Source organism: Taudactylus pleione, unplaced genomic scaffold (genome assembly GCF_031769625.1).
Source record: "Taudactylus pleione unplaced genomic scaffold, aTauple2 ptg000541l, whole genome shotgun sequence".
NCBI lineage: Eukaryota > Metazoa > Chordata > Amphibia > Anura > Myobatrachidae > Taudactylus > Taudactylus pleione.
The window spans coordinates 601,716-621,158 of NW_028284943.1; the positions used below are offsets into that span (position 1 = coordinate 601,716).

General features: G+C 46.7%; 1 protein-coding gene across 1 annotated transcript in view; it reads right to left on the reverse strand.

The window, feature by feature from the left end:
* The window catches only part of MACF1 (microtubule actin crosslinking factor 1), a 269,121-nt gene extending 262,545 nt beyond the window's left edge, over positions 1–6,576 (reverse strand). The window contains exon 1 of the mRNA XM_088451201.1: positions 6,445–6,576. Coding sequence (XP_088307327.1) covers positions 6,445–6,538 — 94 coding nt within the window. The 5' untranslated portion in view covers positions 6,539–6,576. The remainder of the gene's footprint in view (positions 1–6,444) is intronic.
* Between the last annotated feature and the right edge of the window lie 12,867 nt (positions 6,577–19,443).

Here is a 19,443-nt window from a genome sequence, read left to right on the forward strand (position 1 = left end):
TGGGGCTCTGACTGATCAGAAAAATGCAGGAAGGAAGTGTCTGGAACACACCTGGTTTACCCTCTCAGCGTCTATCCTGGGGGGAGACACACCTTTGCTGGTTTACCACACCTTCCAAATCAGACGCCTCTAAGCTTTAAGAAGCAGGGCTTTCAACTCCTTTTGTATATTGATATATCATTATGCATCGTGTCAAGAGTCACATACCTGCCTTGCTCCCTGAATAACACATTGATTTATGTGGCACTTTTTAAAATACAAATTAATTAAATACAAACAACTCGACTGGCTGTCAATTTTAAGTTCTACATAGACTAGCACATTATAAAGAATTAAATCTGTTCTTGCTGCTACAAAGTAAGAACAGAACAATGACTCCTTTCCTGGCCGTGTCATTTACACAGCGCAGTGACAATGCTGCTACATCCTTGCCAACCACTACAGCTGTTGTCACAACTGTAAATAAAACACATTTTGCAATTATGGCCTGTACAACACACCCTTGCCTGTGCTATATACCTTTGTTACACCTCACATTAGGCTTTCCGCATAGTAAAAGCATTCCTTAAACTTGGCACTGTACTCTGCTGTTGCAACTGTATGACAAAAGACAGTAAGGGCTTTTAGTACAAAGAAATGTTGACTGTTAAAACATGTAAATACAGAATTCAGACAGTCTAGTTCAATGTGGTATTTTACACCATGAGAATTCGCAGTCGTACAACTACTGTTTAAGAAATGTGTTTTAATAACTCACAAAGTTAGGCCTTTGGTCATCCCTAAATTACAAAACCAGAAGCAGAAGTAAGAGAAATGCATGTTTTTAAACAATACACTGAACTAGGGAAGCCAATGCCGTGATCCCAGACATTTTTGAGTTAAAAAAATATCCAGGATTATAATGTTTAAATACCAGGTATTACAGGATTCAAAACACGCTGTGGATTGGGCTCACTGATAGGCTGGAAGCGCACCGCATGGTGACATCATCACTTTGCGGCCCGTTCCCAGCCAATCAATGACTGACAGCAGCCGCATTACAGGACTCCAGCTCTTCTACTAGTCCGTAATGATGGGGCAGCAGCGGAGAGGAGAGCAGCTGCTGATGGAGCAGTGGCAAGCAGTGCTGGAGGAGGAGAAGCCGACCTACCTGTATGTGGCTCTGATCGCGATGGTGCTGGAGGAGAGCGTGGAAAAAAGCAGCTGTCACTAAGTGGCATCTATGAGCCTGGCAGAACAGCATCTGCCACAACCTCAGCCAAAACAAGGGCTTCATCGCCTGCCAGGTCCCAGGTCACAAGGGTAGCTTCTGGGCGCTGAACCCCTCCTTCCAAGACATGTTTGAGTGGGGCAACTAACGGAGAAGGGAGCAGCAGAGATGGCTGCACCGTCTGCCCAGCAGAGCTCAGCGTTTCGCTGCCGGCTTTCCGCTACCAGAAGCCGCCTGCATACCACTGCATCATCCCTCGGGCTCTCCACTCCATCTACCTGACCATCAGCCGAGGTAGAACCCACAGTGAAATGTCTGCATCCCCCTACAAGGAGCAGGAGTTGTAGTACGCAGCTGAGCCTGGAAGACTACGTAAGTGTGACTAATGCTGGGCATACACTGCCAGATAAAATGCCTGACAGACAGACATTTATTCTGTCGGTCTGACAGGCATATCTGCAGGGTGACAGCGTCCAGATAAAATGTTGTGGGCATACACTGCAAGATATCTCACAGTGTATTGACCCCGACATCTGCGCCCCAATCCCGGGGAGGAGACACTTCCCTGTTCCTACCATGGGAACAGGGGAAACGTCTGTCGGTCGGCTGCGGCTGGGCATACGCTGCACAATGCAGCCGACATTTAACATACAAACTATCACAAAGGACGGGCATGCTAGAAAATCCGGCATGACCAATCGATATTTTACCATTGGTCGCCCACACACACAGTGCGATTATCGGGGGGGATCCGCTGATATAGGGCAGATCGCCCAGATAATTGTATAGTGTAAGGAGAGGAATGCCGGGGAGTGCAAGGGGGCAGGGTCAGGGGGGGCCGAGGAAAGCAGATCATACACAGTACAATTCAATCCTGGGATTCATTTTTTTGTTTTTTAATCCCGAATACCAGGATTACAAAAAATAGGGCGGAATTGGCTTCCCTACACTGAACCTACTTTCAAGGCTAATTTACAAATGTGCGCTGGAAAAGAGCCTATAGATTGTAAGATTGTGAGCAGGGCCCTCTTACCTCTGTCTCTGTTATTTATCCAGGTTCATTTGATTACGGTTTTGTTCCCAAGTTTAAAGCGCAACAGAATATGCTAGCACTATATAATAAGCTTACTAATTAAACAGCCCATAATAAACCACTCATCCTATTATGAATTAAGTTTTCAAGCATTAGCGGCTGAAAAGCACTTTAACCAAAAAAGTTCTCCTCTGGAAAAGACCCCCCAAACTTCTGTACCAGGTGCACATTTATTCAAGCCATTTGTTTTGTTGCTCCTCTGGCTTCTCCAGCCCTAGTGTAGGGATCACTACACTAGAATCACATGAACAGATCAAAATCAGATGCCAAACACTTGGAGCCAAATGTAATAGGGTGAGAGTTTAGAAAATGTGAGAGTTTAGCAGTAAAACTCTCACACGAATACATTGATCGAGTTGTATTTTCAAAACAGGAAACACCTGGATGACAGTTTAAGGGTCATATGTATCAAAGATTCATTTTGCAGGCGGTGTTTAAGAAATTATAGTTTGGAGCTGATTGGTTGGTGATATATATTTCACAATTTTATCTCACATCAAGCTTTGATACATATGCCCCTAAATCTTGAGAGTTTTTGAAGTCTAAAAAACATGCGAGTTTCCATGTTCTGTGACTTTATTACATTGGCTGAGTTTAAAAATGTGATAGTTTTCTCTCACATTTTCTAAACTCTCACCCTATTACATTTGGCTCTTGGACAGGGTAGTGCCATCTGCCCTACAACCCAGCAAAATAACTTACTCCTACATTCTCTACGTCAATATATTATCATATCAATTGTGATATGATTACACATTTACCTGTAGACAAGAGGTTCCCAAAACGCAGTCCACAAGGCTCCCCCAGCAGTGCAGGTTTTAGAGATATCCATGGTTGGGCAAAGGTGACTGAATTAGTACCTCAGTCAATTTGATTTAACTGCTTTTACTCAACCATGGATATCTTTAAAACATGAACTGCTGGGGTGCCTTGAGGACCGCGTTTGGGAACCTCTATTGTAGACTATTTTTTCGCTGCCAATTCAGCAGACTTCTTTCTACTGTGTTAAAATGTTTAAAGCCTTGTTAGCTTCATGTTAAACAGCTAACTGATTCATTGTATTCATGTCTATATTATTCTTCTGGAACGTCCACTGTTTATTTTCATTTACTGCACTACTACACAAAAAGACAACATCTAAGAAATGGCTACTATTGCTGCCAGGGCTACCCTTTTCTTCTATTCCCTTTATTGTTACAGCCTGAATAATCATGATTTTTCTTTTATTGTTACATTGTGTGTGTTTATATTTCTATATATACTATTATTGCATACTCTGAAGGAAAGCCTGTACTCTCCTCTCCTGTGATCACCATATTACATCACTCTACTCTCCCTTCTAACCACAAGAACTGTCATTTATCCCTGTCAGACCAGCAATCGAAAGTTGAGGTACTTTTTGTTCTTTTAAAAAGCACATGGCTGACACTTGTTATCACCAAAACTATGCTAATATGTAGGATTCTTATTATTTTTATTCTTTATTTATATGGCACCACAAGGGTTCTGCTGCACCTAACAAAGCACAAAAACAAATGGTATGCAGTCGGGAAGCCGGCAGACGTAATCCCGACGGTCAGCTTCTATCCCGGTGAGGGTTAAATGACAGGCGTCTAAATCTAGACGCGTGTCATTTTACCGACGCCGGGAAACCGGCGCCCAGCATCCTGATCGAAGTGATGCCAGGCGCCGAGCGCGGACGGCTGCGGGTTTTAGGTTCATGGCTCCCGGGGAGGACTTAGGGTTAGGCCCCCCCCCCCGGGAGGTTAGGGTTAGGCTAGGGGGAGGGGGGGTTAGGCATCCCCAGGGGGGGGACTTAGGATTAGGGCCCCCCCCGGGGAATTAGGTTTAGGCGGCGGGGAAGGGGGGGGGTAGGTTTAGGCACTTAGAGGGGGATTAGGGTTAGGCATCCCTAAGGAGGGTTAGGGTTAGGGGAGTGAATTAGGTTGGTGAATACTTACCTGAGAGACGATCAGGATTTTCGCCCATGTCGGGCAGCCGCTGTCGGGATTCTAACCGCGGTAAATCATACCGATTCCAAACAAATGAGCAGAACAAGAAAACAGTGACTTACAGTATAGTACAATGCAGGCCAAGTACATGGTTTATAAACATGTATATCCTTATTCTTTTGTCTCAGCATTCCTGAATCCTCTGACCTCCTGTCATGTCTATAAATAGCTGTACTGTGAAAACCAGAGGGGGTCTTTTACCCATTATTATAGATAAGTAAGACCATAACTGACTGTCATAATTTCTACTACTACATTTCCAAAGACCCATATTAAACGAGGATGTTAAAGTCATTACAGCCCTGTACCAACACAAATATCATATCAATGATTCATCATTAACACTGTTACACTCATTAGGACAAATGTCTGTAAATGTTATTAATAGGTCGCTGTTATACGCCATAGTATGCCTGTTCACATACTGTATCTATGCTATACCCAAAGATGGTCTCTTATATGCAGCCTTGTAAACATTATACAATGACTGTTCCATTCCTGTCACATATTATACAACTACTATCATTCATATCACTGTTACACCCATGTTGTACCATAGGCCTTTTAGAGCACAAGACTATCCTTTACCAATATCAAAGTTACGCCCATGACTGTGTATGTCACTGTTACAAACAGAGGTCTTAACTTAAGACACACTACCACCCTTCAGTCTCTTACAAATATTGATTTGCCTCTCTGAGGTGATAGAAGTTGTGTCACTTCCTGTCTGTTACTCATGGATTTATGGTGCCTAATACCACATGTATGAGATATTGCATACGCAGAATGTGAAATCCAAACAAAGTAGCACTGTCACTTTCCATGTAAAAGTGTTCTCATCTATATAGGAAGGCAAACCTGAGGCCTGAGCTCATTATCATACTGCAACAGACTGACTAAGTAAGTTGAAGTGCTGCTGGCTCTTATACAACACAGTGAGATTACTGCATTAAACAAGCTCACTCCTCCATTGTTATTAATAATAGTATGGGCAGTGTCCCCTTCCTGGCCAGTGTTACACCCAGGCACTGTCCCTGAAATTCCTCTCCGTACACATTACAGTCACCCCCAGTCTGCCCCTCCGCCATTACAGTCCATGTTTTAAGGATATCCATGCTTGGGCACAAGTGACTTAATTAGTACCTCAGTCAATTTGATTTAACCATCTTGACTCAAGCATGTATAGATCTTTAAAACGTGTACTGTAATGGCAGAGTTTGGAAACCTCTGTTGACACAGATCTAGGACTGTCTAAGTGTCAGGTACATTGTACACACATCCAGGACTGTCTCTGTGTGTCAGGCATATTGTACACACATCCAGAACTGTCTCTTGAGTGTCAGGCACATTGTACACACATCCAGAACTGTCTCTTGAGTGTCAGGCACATTGTACACACATCCAGAACTGTCTCTTGAGTGTCAGGCACATTGTACACACATCCAGAACTGTCTCTTGAGTGTCAGGCACATTGTACATACATCCAGAACTGTCTCTTGAGTGTCAGGCACATTGTACATACATCCAGAACTGTCTCTTGAGTGTCAGGCACATTGTACATACATCCAGAACTGTCTCTTGAGTGTCAGGCACATTGTACATACATCCAGAACTGTCTCTTGAGTGTCGAGCATAGTACATACATCCAGGACTGTCTCTGTCAGACACATAGTACATACATCCAGAACTGTCTCTTGAGTGTCAGGCACATTGTACATACATCCAGAACTGTCTCTTGAGTGTCGAGCATAGTACATACATCCAGGACTGTCTCTGTCAGACACATAGTACATACATCCAGGACTGTCTCTGTCAGACACATAGTACATACATCCAGGACTGTCTCTGTCAGACACATAGTACATACACCCAGGACTGTCTCTGTCAGACACATAGTACATACACCCAGGACTGTCTCTAAATTTGTCAGTCAGAATGCACACATGCTGTCTCTTGCCCTCTAGCCCTGGCCCTTTCCATGTATCCCCTGGCTTTTCCCCCCTGCGGGTTACTGGGTGCCACATGTAACCCCATGGCCAGAACAGAGGTATGCCGGCTCCTGCAGAACACACAGCATCGCCCGTCCCAAGCACTGGGCACCCTCTGGCAGAGTCGCGCATTGCCGGTACCTTTGTATCTCTCCAGCACTCCTTCATACGCCCGCACAAACTCGTGCTCCTGATTGCGATCGACCGGGAGCTGCCCCGGGATATACCCGGACATGGCGACCGACTCTCCCGCTATGTGCCCGGTAACCACCGGCCAGTCCGGTGTCTGTAGATGCGACTTCCGGCTCCTGTCTCCGCCCCGTGAGCATTGAGAACGGGGACACCCAGCCGAGTGATCGGGTACTACACCTGGGACTGGAGTGCGCAGCCTGGGCGGACACGCTGCAGCCACAGCTCAGGAAACTGCGATTAGACGGAGCAGGGAGAAGGAGCCGGAGGCCATCTAGCGGAAGCCGGCGGCATTACACCAGGACAGGACACGGACACGGCGACTGGCTCTGGGTGCACGGTACAGTAGATAGAGCTCCGCCCGCCGGCGCTGGACATCTCCCGGGGAATGCGGTTCTAACAGAAACTAAGTACCCGCTGCCTCGTCCTCCTCATCAGTGTTATATCCTATAGCCGTGGAATACAGTGAGCACAGACAGGTAATGGCAGCATGCGTGTATCATAATGTATTATCCCTGCGAATATACAGCTCGCCGGTACTGGCAAAATAAGCCAAAACAGATGTCTTAAATATACCATACAAACCCTAATCTCAGTGATTGGATTTGTACAGCCCAGAGTGGCTGTGTTCCCCCATTCCCATAATAAAAACATTTCATTACATTCTAGTAGCATGTTGTACTCTGCTTTGTTTACATTCTTTCCAGTATCTCTACATACAATTATAATATATATGTCATGGACCACATGCAAGAAAGTAGTCTGCTAGCTACAAAATTAGTTCAATAACTGTGCTGGAATGATTCTCAAGAGGCTGATACCTGTGTACAGAGCCGTCCCTAAGCAATTTGGTGCCCTAGGCAAGATTTTTGTTGATGCCCCCTGGAAGATAATCCCACCACCAAGTTTAGGGTTTATACACGGACACCAAAAATAACACATTAGTTTATGGCTAAATTTTTATTGTTAAAGAAACACATGCTAAACGCACAAAATATACAACAATCCAGGTAGCCTTCTTTGTTATGACCCGCTGCGCAGAGGTGAATGGCGCAAAATGAGTCTGTCAGACTCGTTATACTGCTGCTTGTTGCGGGCCCCTTCATTGCGGCAGGCCCAGGTCAGTTCAGTGTACCGGCTACACCGCCGCTAGTTCCGCCTCTGACCCAGCACCCCTCTCTCTGTTTCACAGCACAGCACCCATCACCCAGCAGCACAGATTCAGGCAACAAAACTTATCACCAATCACCCGGCCAGCACACAGCACCCCTCACTGCATGCTGAGCTGACTTTAATCAAACATTTTTATAACACAATCACTTACTTTTTAAAACTGGCTGGCTGTGCAACCACCCTTGCTGTTTCGCAGCTCCTGCTGAATCCTGCTCATTGCGCTTTGTGGAGTTGGCGCTGACAGGCTGCAGGCAGTTAGTGCAGGCTCAGCCTACTGGACTCTGCAAAGGCCCATGAGAGGCGGAACTGTTGCGGCTGGGCATGCGCAGCAGCCCTCCTCCAGAAACCAGCAGCCATTTTTGTTGATACCCAGTGCCCACTGTGCAGAGTCTGCTACCCTGCTCCAGCCTTCTTTGGCCAGCTTGTTCCTGCGGCTGCTGCCTGTTTGGAGCTGAGAGCTCCGATCGCGTCCGCCTAACAATTAGCAGAGCCCCGCCATCCAAGCGCCCTGCCCCCGCAACTGCCGCAGTCTGTTTTGCCGCTGCCTGCCTGCTTACTGTTTGCTGCTGCTGGGCCTGATCGGAGCTCAGCTGACAGCTCCGGTCGGGCCCTGGCAGCAGCAAACAGTGGACGCTGCCCCAGCAGGTGCCCTGTACCTGCCCCAAACTTCTGCTGACTGCTTGCCCTAGGCGGGCTTGGATCCCCTTCATTCCAAATGCCCTAGGTAATTGCTTAGTTTGTCTATAGGGCCGGCTCTGCCTCTGTACACACAGAAAGATTAGTAGTTAAAGTGACAATGTGTATACTCACTAATACATATTTTCTTAGTTTCAGCTAAGCTTCACCCATATTAAAAAATCATTACAATCACCGAGAGGCAATTTAGAATGATTTTTGTGTACAAACAGCATAGTTTTCCTATGTCATATACCGTAGTGTACATATATAGAAAGATGACCTCATACCTTTGTAAAGAATTGTACTTATAAATGTATTTCACAAATACATAATACTTTTCCAAATAGAGATCATAATTCCTGACATTTCAGTGACCCCACTGATAATAAATTAACAAATCTATGATAAAATAGATACATGTCAGAGCCATAACTAGACTTTTTGGTGCCCTGTGCCAGAGAGAGCATTGGCGCCCTCCAAACCTATTTTTTACATAGGGCCATAAGATAGTGCAACTGAAAAAGGGCCATGGCCTCATGGGGAAGAGACGGGAGGCCAGGAGATGCTTTGGATAAAACAAGAGGAAGCTACAAGTGAGAATGATAATAAACAAGAAAATTGATAGGCCCAAACAGCGCCCCCTGCCCTGCTGTGCCCTGTGCCATGGCACTGGTCGCACTACCCTAGTTACGGCCCTGATACATGTGAATTAGACATGGTCTGCAACTGTAATCAACATATATGCATTATTATTATATTGCAGCCATTAGTATGTGTCATGCTTGTGTTCAGGTTTATGACTTATATAGTATCCCAATATGCAACTATTTATATCCAGATACTTTTTATCATTAATTTTATCTCTAAAGTAATCTCTTAAATCTTTCCCTATTTCTTTTCCACCTCCCTAGCTTAATGTCTTTGTGTGCCAGTTGCCCTCCTTGTCACATGTAATGTAAATCTCTCTTTGCATCAGGGTGGGTGAGAGAACATGAAAGCATCAGTTAAAAGCTCTGTCTACATGAGCGATTTTCAGTGACATGATTACATTTCAGAAGAAAATACAGCAAGATTTAATATGATTTTATGAGATTAGTTCCCGCCCCCCAAAATTATGTTAATCAAGCATTTTTTTGCACAGAATCTCTTGGAATCAACAATTAATCCTGTCCCATTACAATCTAGAGATGAAGATAATCTGCTAAAGCTCATATTAGGAGGTTAAATCGCAACATCATTCATGTAGCCTGTCCCCTAATGAAGAGTAAGCAGAGCTCTACAGTCAAAGCAGAAAGCGGATATCTTTATTTTTTATTTTTTTTATAATCAATGTATAGTGAATAAAAGGTTATTATTACTCCTTTGTGGACTCTCTCAGAAATGTATGGATAATTCCAGTTTTGGATGTAATGTCCTACAGTAACTGTAACCTGGTCTCTAAACATTGCTTATATATGGTCTGGCATTTGCAGAGTCTTCCAATGCCTTTTATGTGCTTGCTCGGTTCTTTCCCACTGACTGCATCCTGATCAGTAATATACAGTAAGATACCGATCTCAGAGGATAATAATCTAAAGTTGCCTCTTTCTCATCACATACTATAATGGGGACAAATTTAATCGTTTCTGAGATTACGGAACTAGCATGATTTTGGAGAGATTGGCGCTACATTTAAAACAGCAATCAGTTATAAGGCAAAACTAGCCTTATAATTGATTGGCATTTAAATTTAGCATTAAACTCACCGAAAGTACGCCGTAATCTCAGATCATATTACATAACTTCCTATATGTGCAAAAAATTGTGTAGCCACGCCTACTTTAACATGTCATAGCCACGCCCCCATTCAAATTAACAATTGGCCACTGTTGGAAAGTTTAGTGTTAAGTGCAAAATTTTCAGTTGAGCAAACCATGCTGCATTGCAAGGGGTACAAATGCAATTTTGTTCTGCATGCTGCACACACACACTGGCCAGGTGTATTTTCACACTGTATGTTAGTTTGGCTAGGCTGTGTCCCTTCATGACTCTGAAGCTGGCCATACTTCAAATGGCCATTTGCTCCCAAACACCAGAGAACGGACGAAAGCTGTTGTTCAGACATGTTGTTTAAATCAAACAGATTTAACCAATTTGCCTGAATAACCTTTTTCGTGTTTTCTGGTGTTTGGGAGCAAATTGCTGATTGTCATTTGCTCCCATGCATTACCGGATTTTCATTCCAATTAACCAACTAATTGGATGGTAGGAGGAAAGTTGGTCTGGTGTATGGCCAGCTTAAATCAGGCTGTGCAATTTGCATCCCTCCTCTCTGCATTTGATCATTTCATTTGCAATGTACTAACTAGTAGCTGTATCTTAGTAGTGGGGCTAATGATAGGCGTTGAAATCCCTACGCCTATCTTTAGTCCCATGTCGGGATGTGAGTGGCGGGATAGTGCCTGCCGGTATCCTGACCGCATCCTGTCCCGCACATATCTAAACCCTGTGATCATATGTTGATGCACATCTGCAATGCAGCCAAAACACTAATAGCAAAATATTGGAAGCAATTGGCCTCTCCGACCAAACTTGCCCTGATTCATCGGCTGGGGTTTGTTGCATACATGGAATATATCACTAGTATTCAGAATGGTACAGTCCACACATTTAATAAGATCTGGGACCCATGGTTTCAGTTTATGGATTCTCCACTTCCATGCGCTCATTAACATGCCCACTAAACCTATAATGCAGTGGTCCCCAAACTTTTTTGAACCAGGGCACGCTAGAGTATCAGCATTGTTTTCATGACACCCCTAAGCCAAAAATTTTACATTGAGAAATGTAGTAAAGTGAAGTAAATTGTGCTTACCTGTCATCCTTAAGTTCAGTTATGTGGTGGTGGACAGGTTTTACGCTTCTATTTGTCCACATATTTACATTGCATTGACCATAAATAATTAGATTTGGTGCTGGACCACCAACCTGAGGCACCCCTGCAAGTGTTCCAAGGCACCCCCGGGTGCCACGGCGCACAGTTTGGGAACCACTGCTCTAATGTGATTCGCATTTGGTCTCCTCTGATTCTTCTTGCTTCTTCCTCTGCCTTCCAAGGCCCTTACTCTTCTCCCCCCTTAACCCCTTTTCTCCTCCTTCTACATACCCCAACTCTTTAACATTCTTTATTTGCTATTATATTTGTCACTCTCTTATTATTGCTGTTCTCCTTTTTTAAAATTGTAAAATCCAATAACAGTTCTGTATTTTGTATATTGTTTCTAGGATTTTATTTTTGGTGTTCTTTTCTTTTTAATGTGGCCATCATTATCCTTTCCACCTTGTTATATGCCTGTGATCCTGGAAGCTATGTCACTCTTTGTATCTCATTATTTTATATGTTGTTTTACAAAATAAATAGACTTAAAAGCACCGTTGGTTACTTTTTCCTCTTTTTAGTAAATTGAAAATACAAAGATTTTAGCCTGTCATAGAAACATCATAAAATACACAAATAATAAATTACCAATATGTGAATGTCTTACGGCAATAGACTGGACTAAACTAAATGTTATAAGTATAGAGTTCCACAAAAGATTTGAACAATCCACATGGGTATCCTCCTTTCCTCCTCTGGGTCACTTCAGAAAAATGATTATTATTATTATTATTATTAGCATCCTTTATTTATATGGCCCCACAAGGGGTCTGCAGCACCTTACAAGGTACATAGAAACAGCATGAACAAAACAAGAACAAAGGGGGTCATTCAGACCCACTCGCAAGTGGCAGTACGATCGCAAGTGGGTCGATGTTCCCCACTGCGCATGCGCACGAAGGAGGGAGCTCCGTCGTGCGCATGCGCGAGACCCGGACTGCGACAGCCAAGCTGTCGCTCCAGGTCTCGCACCAAAGGGGGCGTGCTGTTGATGTTGATTGACAGCACGCCCCCTTTGGTGGGCGTGCCGGGGGCGTGCCTGCCAGACGGAGGCGTTCCCATGGGAATGCCTACCGTCTGAAGCCGGCCCCACTGACATCACTAGTGATGTCAGTGGGAGTGATTTTGGCTCTGATAGAGCCAAAATCACTCCAGGGTTTGTGGCAGGGAGACCCTACCGCAGGGTCTCCGTCGCAAGTCCGATGGTCGCGATGGTCAAGACCATCGCGACCATCTTTTTGAACGCTCGTATATGCTGTGGGTCGTGACCCACAGCTATACGAGCGTCCAGGGGGACGCTCCATTTTAATGGAGGAGGGCCCTGATTCAGAGCGAGCGCTCTGGCCAGAGCGTCCAGCTCTGAATCAGGCCCAAAGTCACTTACAGTACAGAACATAGCAGGACATGGGCATGGTTTATAAACATTGATGCATCAACAGTCATAATACCCAGAGTAAAGGTGCTGTTGTGGGGAGGAGATGATAAATGAGGGACATGAGAGAAGAGGGCCCTGTTCATAAGAGATACAGGGGAAGGGGGCGTAAAGACACAGGTGAGGGGAGAGACAGTGAGCAAGGACCATGTAGCAGTGGATTAGGATGAGAGCTGGAAGGCGTTTTTATTAAGAGATGGGTCTTGAGAGCCCATTTGAAGTTTTGTAGGAGGTAGAGAGTCGGAGAGAGAGTGAGTTCCAGAGGAAAGGAGCAGCACGGGCAAAGTCTTGCAGGCGAGAGTGGGAGGAAGTAATCAGTTGTGTGGAAAGGCGGCATTCAGCTGTGGAGCGAAGTGGGCGTGTGGGAGTGTAAAGGGATATAAAGTCTGAAATGTAAATAGGAGAGGATTGGGTCAGGGCTTTGTAAGTAAGTGTGAGAAGTTTGAATTAGGTTCTGAACGGGAAGGGGAGCCAGTTGTAGGGCTTGTTGTAGAGGGGAGGCAGATGTAGTACTTTTGGAGAGAAAGACGTTGCAGGCAGCATCATTGAGGACAGATTGAAGTGGAGAGAGATGGGAGTCAGGGAGGCCAAATAAGAGGAGGTTACAATAGTCCAGTCAGAAGATGACCAGTGAGTGGATGAGGGTCTTAGTTGCCTCCAGGGTGAGAATGATTCTGGCGATATTGCTGATATGGAAACGGCAGGACTATGAAAGATACTAAGGGCCTGATTCAGAGCCGCTCGCAAAAAGCGAGTGCTCGCTCTGAATCAGGGCGGCCGTTTTTTGTTTTTTTTTAAACGGCCTCCTGGCCGCTCGCAAAGCTGTGGGATGATCGCGACCAGCGGGCTTGCGACGAGACCCTTGTGGTGTCAGTGGGGCCGCCCCCAAATGGCAGGCGTTCCTTTGGGAACGCCTCCGTTTGGCAAGCCTCCCCCCCCCTGCCCGTCTCCAAAACGTGGATGAGCTGTCAATCAACATCGACAGTCGCCCCTTTTGGATGCGAGCGCCGGTGCGAGTGATTTCTCGCTCGCTCCGGAGCACGCACAGTGCGCATGCAGCACGTGCGCACTGCCCGGCCATCGACCCGCTTGTGAGCGCATAGCGCTTGCGAATAGGTCTGAATCAGGCCCTAAATGTGTAGTTTGAAGGGAGGAGTTGACAATAATTCCAAGACAATGCACTTGTGGCCGAGATGGTTGTGCAATCAATAGATGGTGAAATAAAAGAAAGTTAGGTAATTCGGAAAGATGGCCAGATAATCATCTCAGTCTTAAGGCACATATCCACTAGACGATTTATTTGAGCTATTGAACAATATATAGTTTAATCGTTCATAAATCGCTTGCAAATCGTTTGCAAAAATGTCTTAAATGACCAGCGATTTGCGCTCCCGCTGGTCGTTTAGACAACTATCGTCGTGCAAACTTGCTGTACAACCTGACGATATCGTCAGGTTCAGCATGTTTGCAGATGATTGATGAGCCTGCACTGAATGACTGCTCGTTCAGTGAAGGCACATCACAGACAGACAAACAACTGCACGATTACAATGTCGTAATCGTGCAGTCTTTTGCCTGTCGTTTAGTGGATGTGTGCCTTTAGATATGTTCATTTTAACAAAGCGCTGGGAGATCCAAGAAGAAATGGCAGAGAGACACTTGGAAATACAAGTGAGGAGAGAGAGTGAGAAGTCATATGGGGAGATGTAGATCTGAGTATCAACAACATAGAGTTTATTTTGGAGGCCAAAAGAGCTGATGAGTTCACCTAAAAAGGATGTATAAAGGGAGGAGGACCAACAACAGAACCTTAGGGGACATCTACTGGTAGAGAAAGTGGGGAAGAAGTAGAGTCATGTAAGGAGACATAGGAAGAATGGTCAGAGAGGTAGGAGAGACAGCCAGGAGAGGGCAGTATCACAGGCCAAGGAAATTAAGGATTTGCAGGAGGAGGGAGTGGTCCACAGTGTCAAAAACAGCAGACAGTAGTGGCCCTTGGATTTGGCAGCAAGGAGGTCATTGCTGACTTTAATAATGGCGTTTTCTGCAGAGTGAAGAGGGTGAAAGTCAGACTGAAATGGGTCGAGCAGGGAGTGGGAGGAACGAAATGAGTTAAGGCGGTTGTAGACAATGTGCTCAAAGAGTTTGGTTGCAAAGGTGAGGAGAGAGATGGGACAGTAATTAGAGAGAGTGTCAGGGTCAAGGATGTTTTTTTATGAATGTGGAGACGAGGGCATGCTTTAATGAAGAGGGGACAGTTCCTTATGAGAGATTGAAAAGATGAGCAAGATGGGAACAGGCATCAGGAGAAAGAAGGCAGAAGAGGTGGTAAGGGATCGGGGGAGAGGGGGGGACCAGATTAGGGCCATGATTTCATCTCTAGATAGTTGGGATTATGAATCAGAGTTGGCAAAATGAAAGAGGGAATATTGAGACTGGGGAAAAAGTGGATATGGTGTGGTGTATGGATTAAATTTTAGATGTGAAGTGGGTGGTGAAGTCAAGGGCAGAGAGTGAGGAGGGGGGCAGAGGAAGGAATTGAAAGAACTGAAGAGACAACGGGGGTTGGAGGACTGGGAGGAGATAAATAGGACTGTTTAGAGCTGGAAAGAGCAGAACTCTGCATTGGAGCGCTATTTCCTCCACTGTCACTTGGTGGTCTGTGAGCACTTTTTTACAGGTATCTGGTGACTTTTGAATGCCATGGTTGAGGTGTGGATCTGTGATGGTGAGTAGCATCCGCCGAAGCAACGGAGTCAAAGTAAGTGTCACTACTGGGACTAGATTGGCTTGACTTCCTGGGCTAGGGACGAGACTGCAGTGGGAGTGGAAGCTACGTGGCGCAAGCTGAGCAGTTTGATTAAATTTCTGCGCATGAGCAAGGTAGCAAACAGTAGTGAAAACATAGCAAGAACTAGGGACTCAAGTAGAAGCAAAAGTTATAGGTTTAGTAAATGGTATAGGTCGCAGTAGTAACTGAAGATCTGTTACAGGATGTTGGCCTGATTATAGCAGTCTTGGACACTGAGGTAGCAGTGGTGCTGTGGTTGAACACCAGACTAGTACTGGTAATACTGGCGCTGTGGATCCCGCGGTACTATGGCTGGACACCAGGCTGGTACCGGTGGTACCAAACGCTGTGGATGCAGAGGTACTGTGGCTGGACACCGGGCTGGTACCAGTGGTACTGGACGCTGTGGATGCAGCGTTACTGTGGCTGGACACTGGGCTGGTACTGGTTGCTGTAGAAGCAGCGGTACTGAGAACAGACTCTGAAATGTAACAAGAGCTTAGGACACCCGAGAGCACAGGACTACACCTCTGGCTATAAGCATTGCGCTGGAAGCTTGCCAGCGTTATAGGAAGTCCTTTTATACTACTGGCTGGCAGCTGATTGGACAGAGAACCAGGAAGGAACTTGCCATTGGTGCTGCAGTGGTCAGTTGACTCTGCCGAACATGGCTCCTTTGGAATTGGTGGTAGAACCTCCACGTGGGACGCAGGAGCAGCCTGCACAGAAAGCATGCAGGTTCTGGTGGGGAAAAGAGGAGCAAGCAGGGAGGACCAGAGCCGTAGTGAAGGACTGTGACTGGAGGATCACTGGGATGTGGTGCTGACAGCCGGTCAGTACCCATACAGGTAAGTGCCGGGGTCTGTGCCTGAGGTCTCTGGGGCCGGTCATGAAAGTAAGGTAGACATTGTATAGAGAAACAGCTTGGTCAGGCAGGAAAGGAGTGAGAGACAATAAAGGGGGGGGAGGGGTGTCAAGTAGGAAGGAAAGGATACAGTTTCGGTGGCTCAAATTTTATACTTAAGCTGGTTACACATTAGACGATATTTCGTCCAATCCGACATATCGTCAAGATCGGCTAATGTGTATGTCGGCCCATGCGCTCTCCCGTTTGGTCATCAGTCACATCTTCAGGTCTGCCCTACATGCAGCTCAATCTGACAATGAGACTGATGACCTCATGCAGCTGGTGCCGACATATCTGATACTGTATCTGTAATGTGTACCGGCCGCCCGATATGTCGACCCGTCGCCCGTGCGGTCGTCTGTCACATCGCTGGGTACACACCGTTTAGTGTGTACCCAGTTGAAGAGAAATCGGAGACATCACAACTGTAAGTGAAGAAGAGATCAAGTGAGTGTTCACTTTCATGAGAGGTTAAGGACGTCCATTGAGAAAGTAATGAAGCGAGAGTAAAGAGTTTAGAGGCAAAGGGGCCAGTGGGGACATCAATAAGGATATTGAAGTCTCCTAAGATGAGGGAGGGAAGGTCTACAGAGTGGAAGTAGGGTAGCCATGAAGCAAAGTTGTCAGGGAATTTGGCGCTAGGGCCAGGGGGACGATAGATGACAGCTACACGAAGGTGAACAGGTTGGAAGAGACGAATAGCATAAACCTCAAATGTAGAAAATGAAAGGGGAGGTTCTGAGGGTATGAGTTGATTGGAGCAACCAGAGGATAGTATGACCCCCAACTTCACCACCATGACGTCCCCCTGGACAGGGAGTATGAGGGAAATTGAGGCCCTAGAGGAGAGTGCAGTGGGATAAGTGGTGTCTGAGGGGGAAATCTAGGATTCTGTAATGGCTAGAAGATTAAGACAGTTGAAGATGAAGAGGTCATGCAGTGATCGCGCTAAGTGAAAAAAATTGTGGGTACCAGGGACTCCTCTCTTTTAAAAATTGGGGTCCTACTCCACAGTTTCTGGGTCCCATCACATTTTATGGTGGGTGAGGGCAGGCAGCAGTTGGGACAGTGCTGGGGGCAGGTATCAGTTGGGATAGAGCTGGTAGTATAGGCAGGGAGAAGTTGGGGTAAAGCTGGGGGTAGAGGGGAGTAAGGGCAGGGGTAGGTGCAGACAGCAGTTATGACAGTGCTGGCGGGCAAGGAGGGGACTAGGGGCAGGCAGTGCTAGGGGTAGGGAGGAAGTAATGACAGAAAGCAGCTGGCGCTGTAATGGGGGGTAAGAAGGTTAGGGGCATGCAGTACTGGCCCAGGGGAATGGAATGGGCAAAGGTAGCTAGGGCAGTACTGGGGGCAAGGAGGGGGCTGGGGCTAGGCATTGCTGGGGGTAGGGAGGGAGCAAGGGGAGAAAGCAGTCAGAAAGTAAAGAGGAATTAGTGAGAGAGAGAGGAGTACTGTGTGACTGAAGCAGAAAGAGGAGTGCTGTCCTTCCTACCTTAGGTTTTTTCAACAATCTTGTCAGCGTGGGGAATGGAGTGGTGCCGCTGTTGTGGGCTCAGGGGTGTGTTACCCGGACTTCCTCTGGTTGCCATGCCGTGCTCCGCTCCTGGCTCTCACCTGCTCAGAGTCAGCTGTTGTGGGCCCGGGAGTGTGTGACCCGGACTTCCTGTGGTCACCATGCTGTGCAGAGTGCTCTGCTCCCGGCTCTGACCTGCTCAGAGTTCAGACTGGGAGCGGGGGCGGGGTTGCAGAGCTACAAACGCTGCCTTGCTGCTGCCGTGCGGTGGGCGAGGCTTGGCGTTCCACCGACGCTGCCGCTGCTCCCAGGGAGTGGGCGGAGCCGGGATGGTGGGGCAGCCGATGTCCGTGGTTAGCTCCGCTCCCGGCTCTCACCTGCTCTGAGTCCGCTGCTGTGGGCCCGGGAGTGTGTGACCGGACATACTGCGCTGAGGGCTCTGCTCCCGGCTCTGACCTGCTCAGAGTTCAGCCTGGGAGCAGGGTTGCAGGGCTACAGACGCTGCCTTGCTGCCGATGTCCGTGGTTAGTGACTGTGAGGGCTGGAGGGGAGGGAACTAGTTGAGGAGATGCCGGCGGCTATTGGGTAAGGAGACACAGCCGATAGCAATTGGCTGCTGCAGCGCTGCACATAGCGGGTCCTGCAGGACCCGCTTAGTTTTTAAAATCGGGTCCCCAAGTACCTCTAGCGCGTAAAAATGCACTATAGCGCGTATTTTGCGAACCCTGGGTCATGGGTGATGACCAGTTTATTACATACAGATCTGGCATTCCAGAGGGCACAGGAGAGAGGGACTGAGTTAATGGGAGAGATGTGAATGAGATTATCAGGGTTGCTGTAGCATGGAGGTGAGATTGATTTGGAGGACTGAGAAGAAGAGAGCTTAGGGATGGTGCAGGCTCCTGAGCGGAGAAGGGAAGCTGCAGGTGGTGGGCAGGGAGGATGTTTAGTGTGAGATGAGAAGTGGTGACCAGGAGAGCAGGGCTTAGTGGTGGGACAGTAGGACCATGGTGGGAAAGAGGTGAAAACAAATGGGGAACAGAAGAGGTGGGGAAGGGAATCAGAGAGGCGTAAGGTAGACAGAGGAGGGGAGATGGGGAGGAGGAGATGTAGAATAATAATAAAAGTTTTAAACAGTCATTAGAGGCCAGCATGCCAAGACTGATTTACAGTAAAAAAAAAAAAGGTCTTAGGGGTTGATTCAGTAATGGACGGAATTGCAAAGCAGCACACAAGCAGATTTGCAATTCTGTCCTTGCAATTATGTTAATGCAGCAGGAGGCATTAATGATCTGACCTGCGTCCATGGATGCAGCATTGGATCATCTGCCTGATCCCTGGCTAGCTGTGTGAACATGGGTCACGCAAACCAGCCATCGCAGATGAGGGAAAGAGGCCAGGAAATCTTTGTCAGATGACTGAAATCCTGGCCTCTTCCCGCCCCCACAATGGCTACGACATGCCTCCTTTTTGTGAGACGGAGGCTGTTGCCAACTCCAAACAGTAGCAGACTGTCAGTCACTGACAGTCTGCTGCCGTT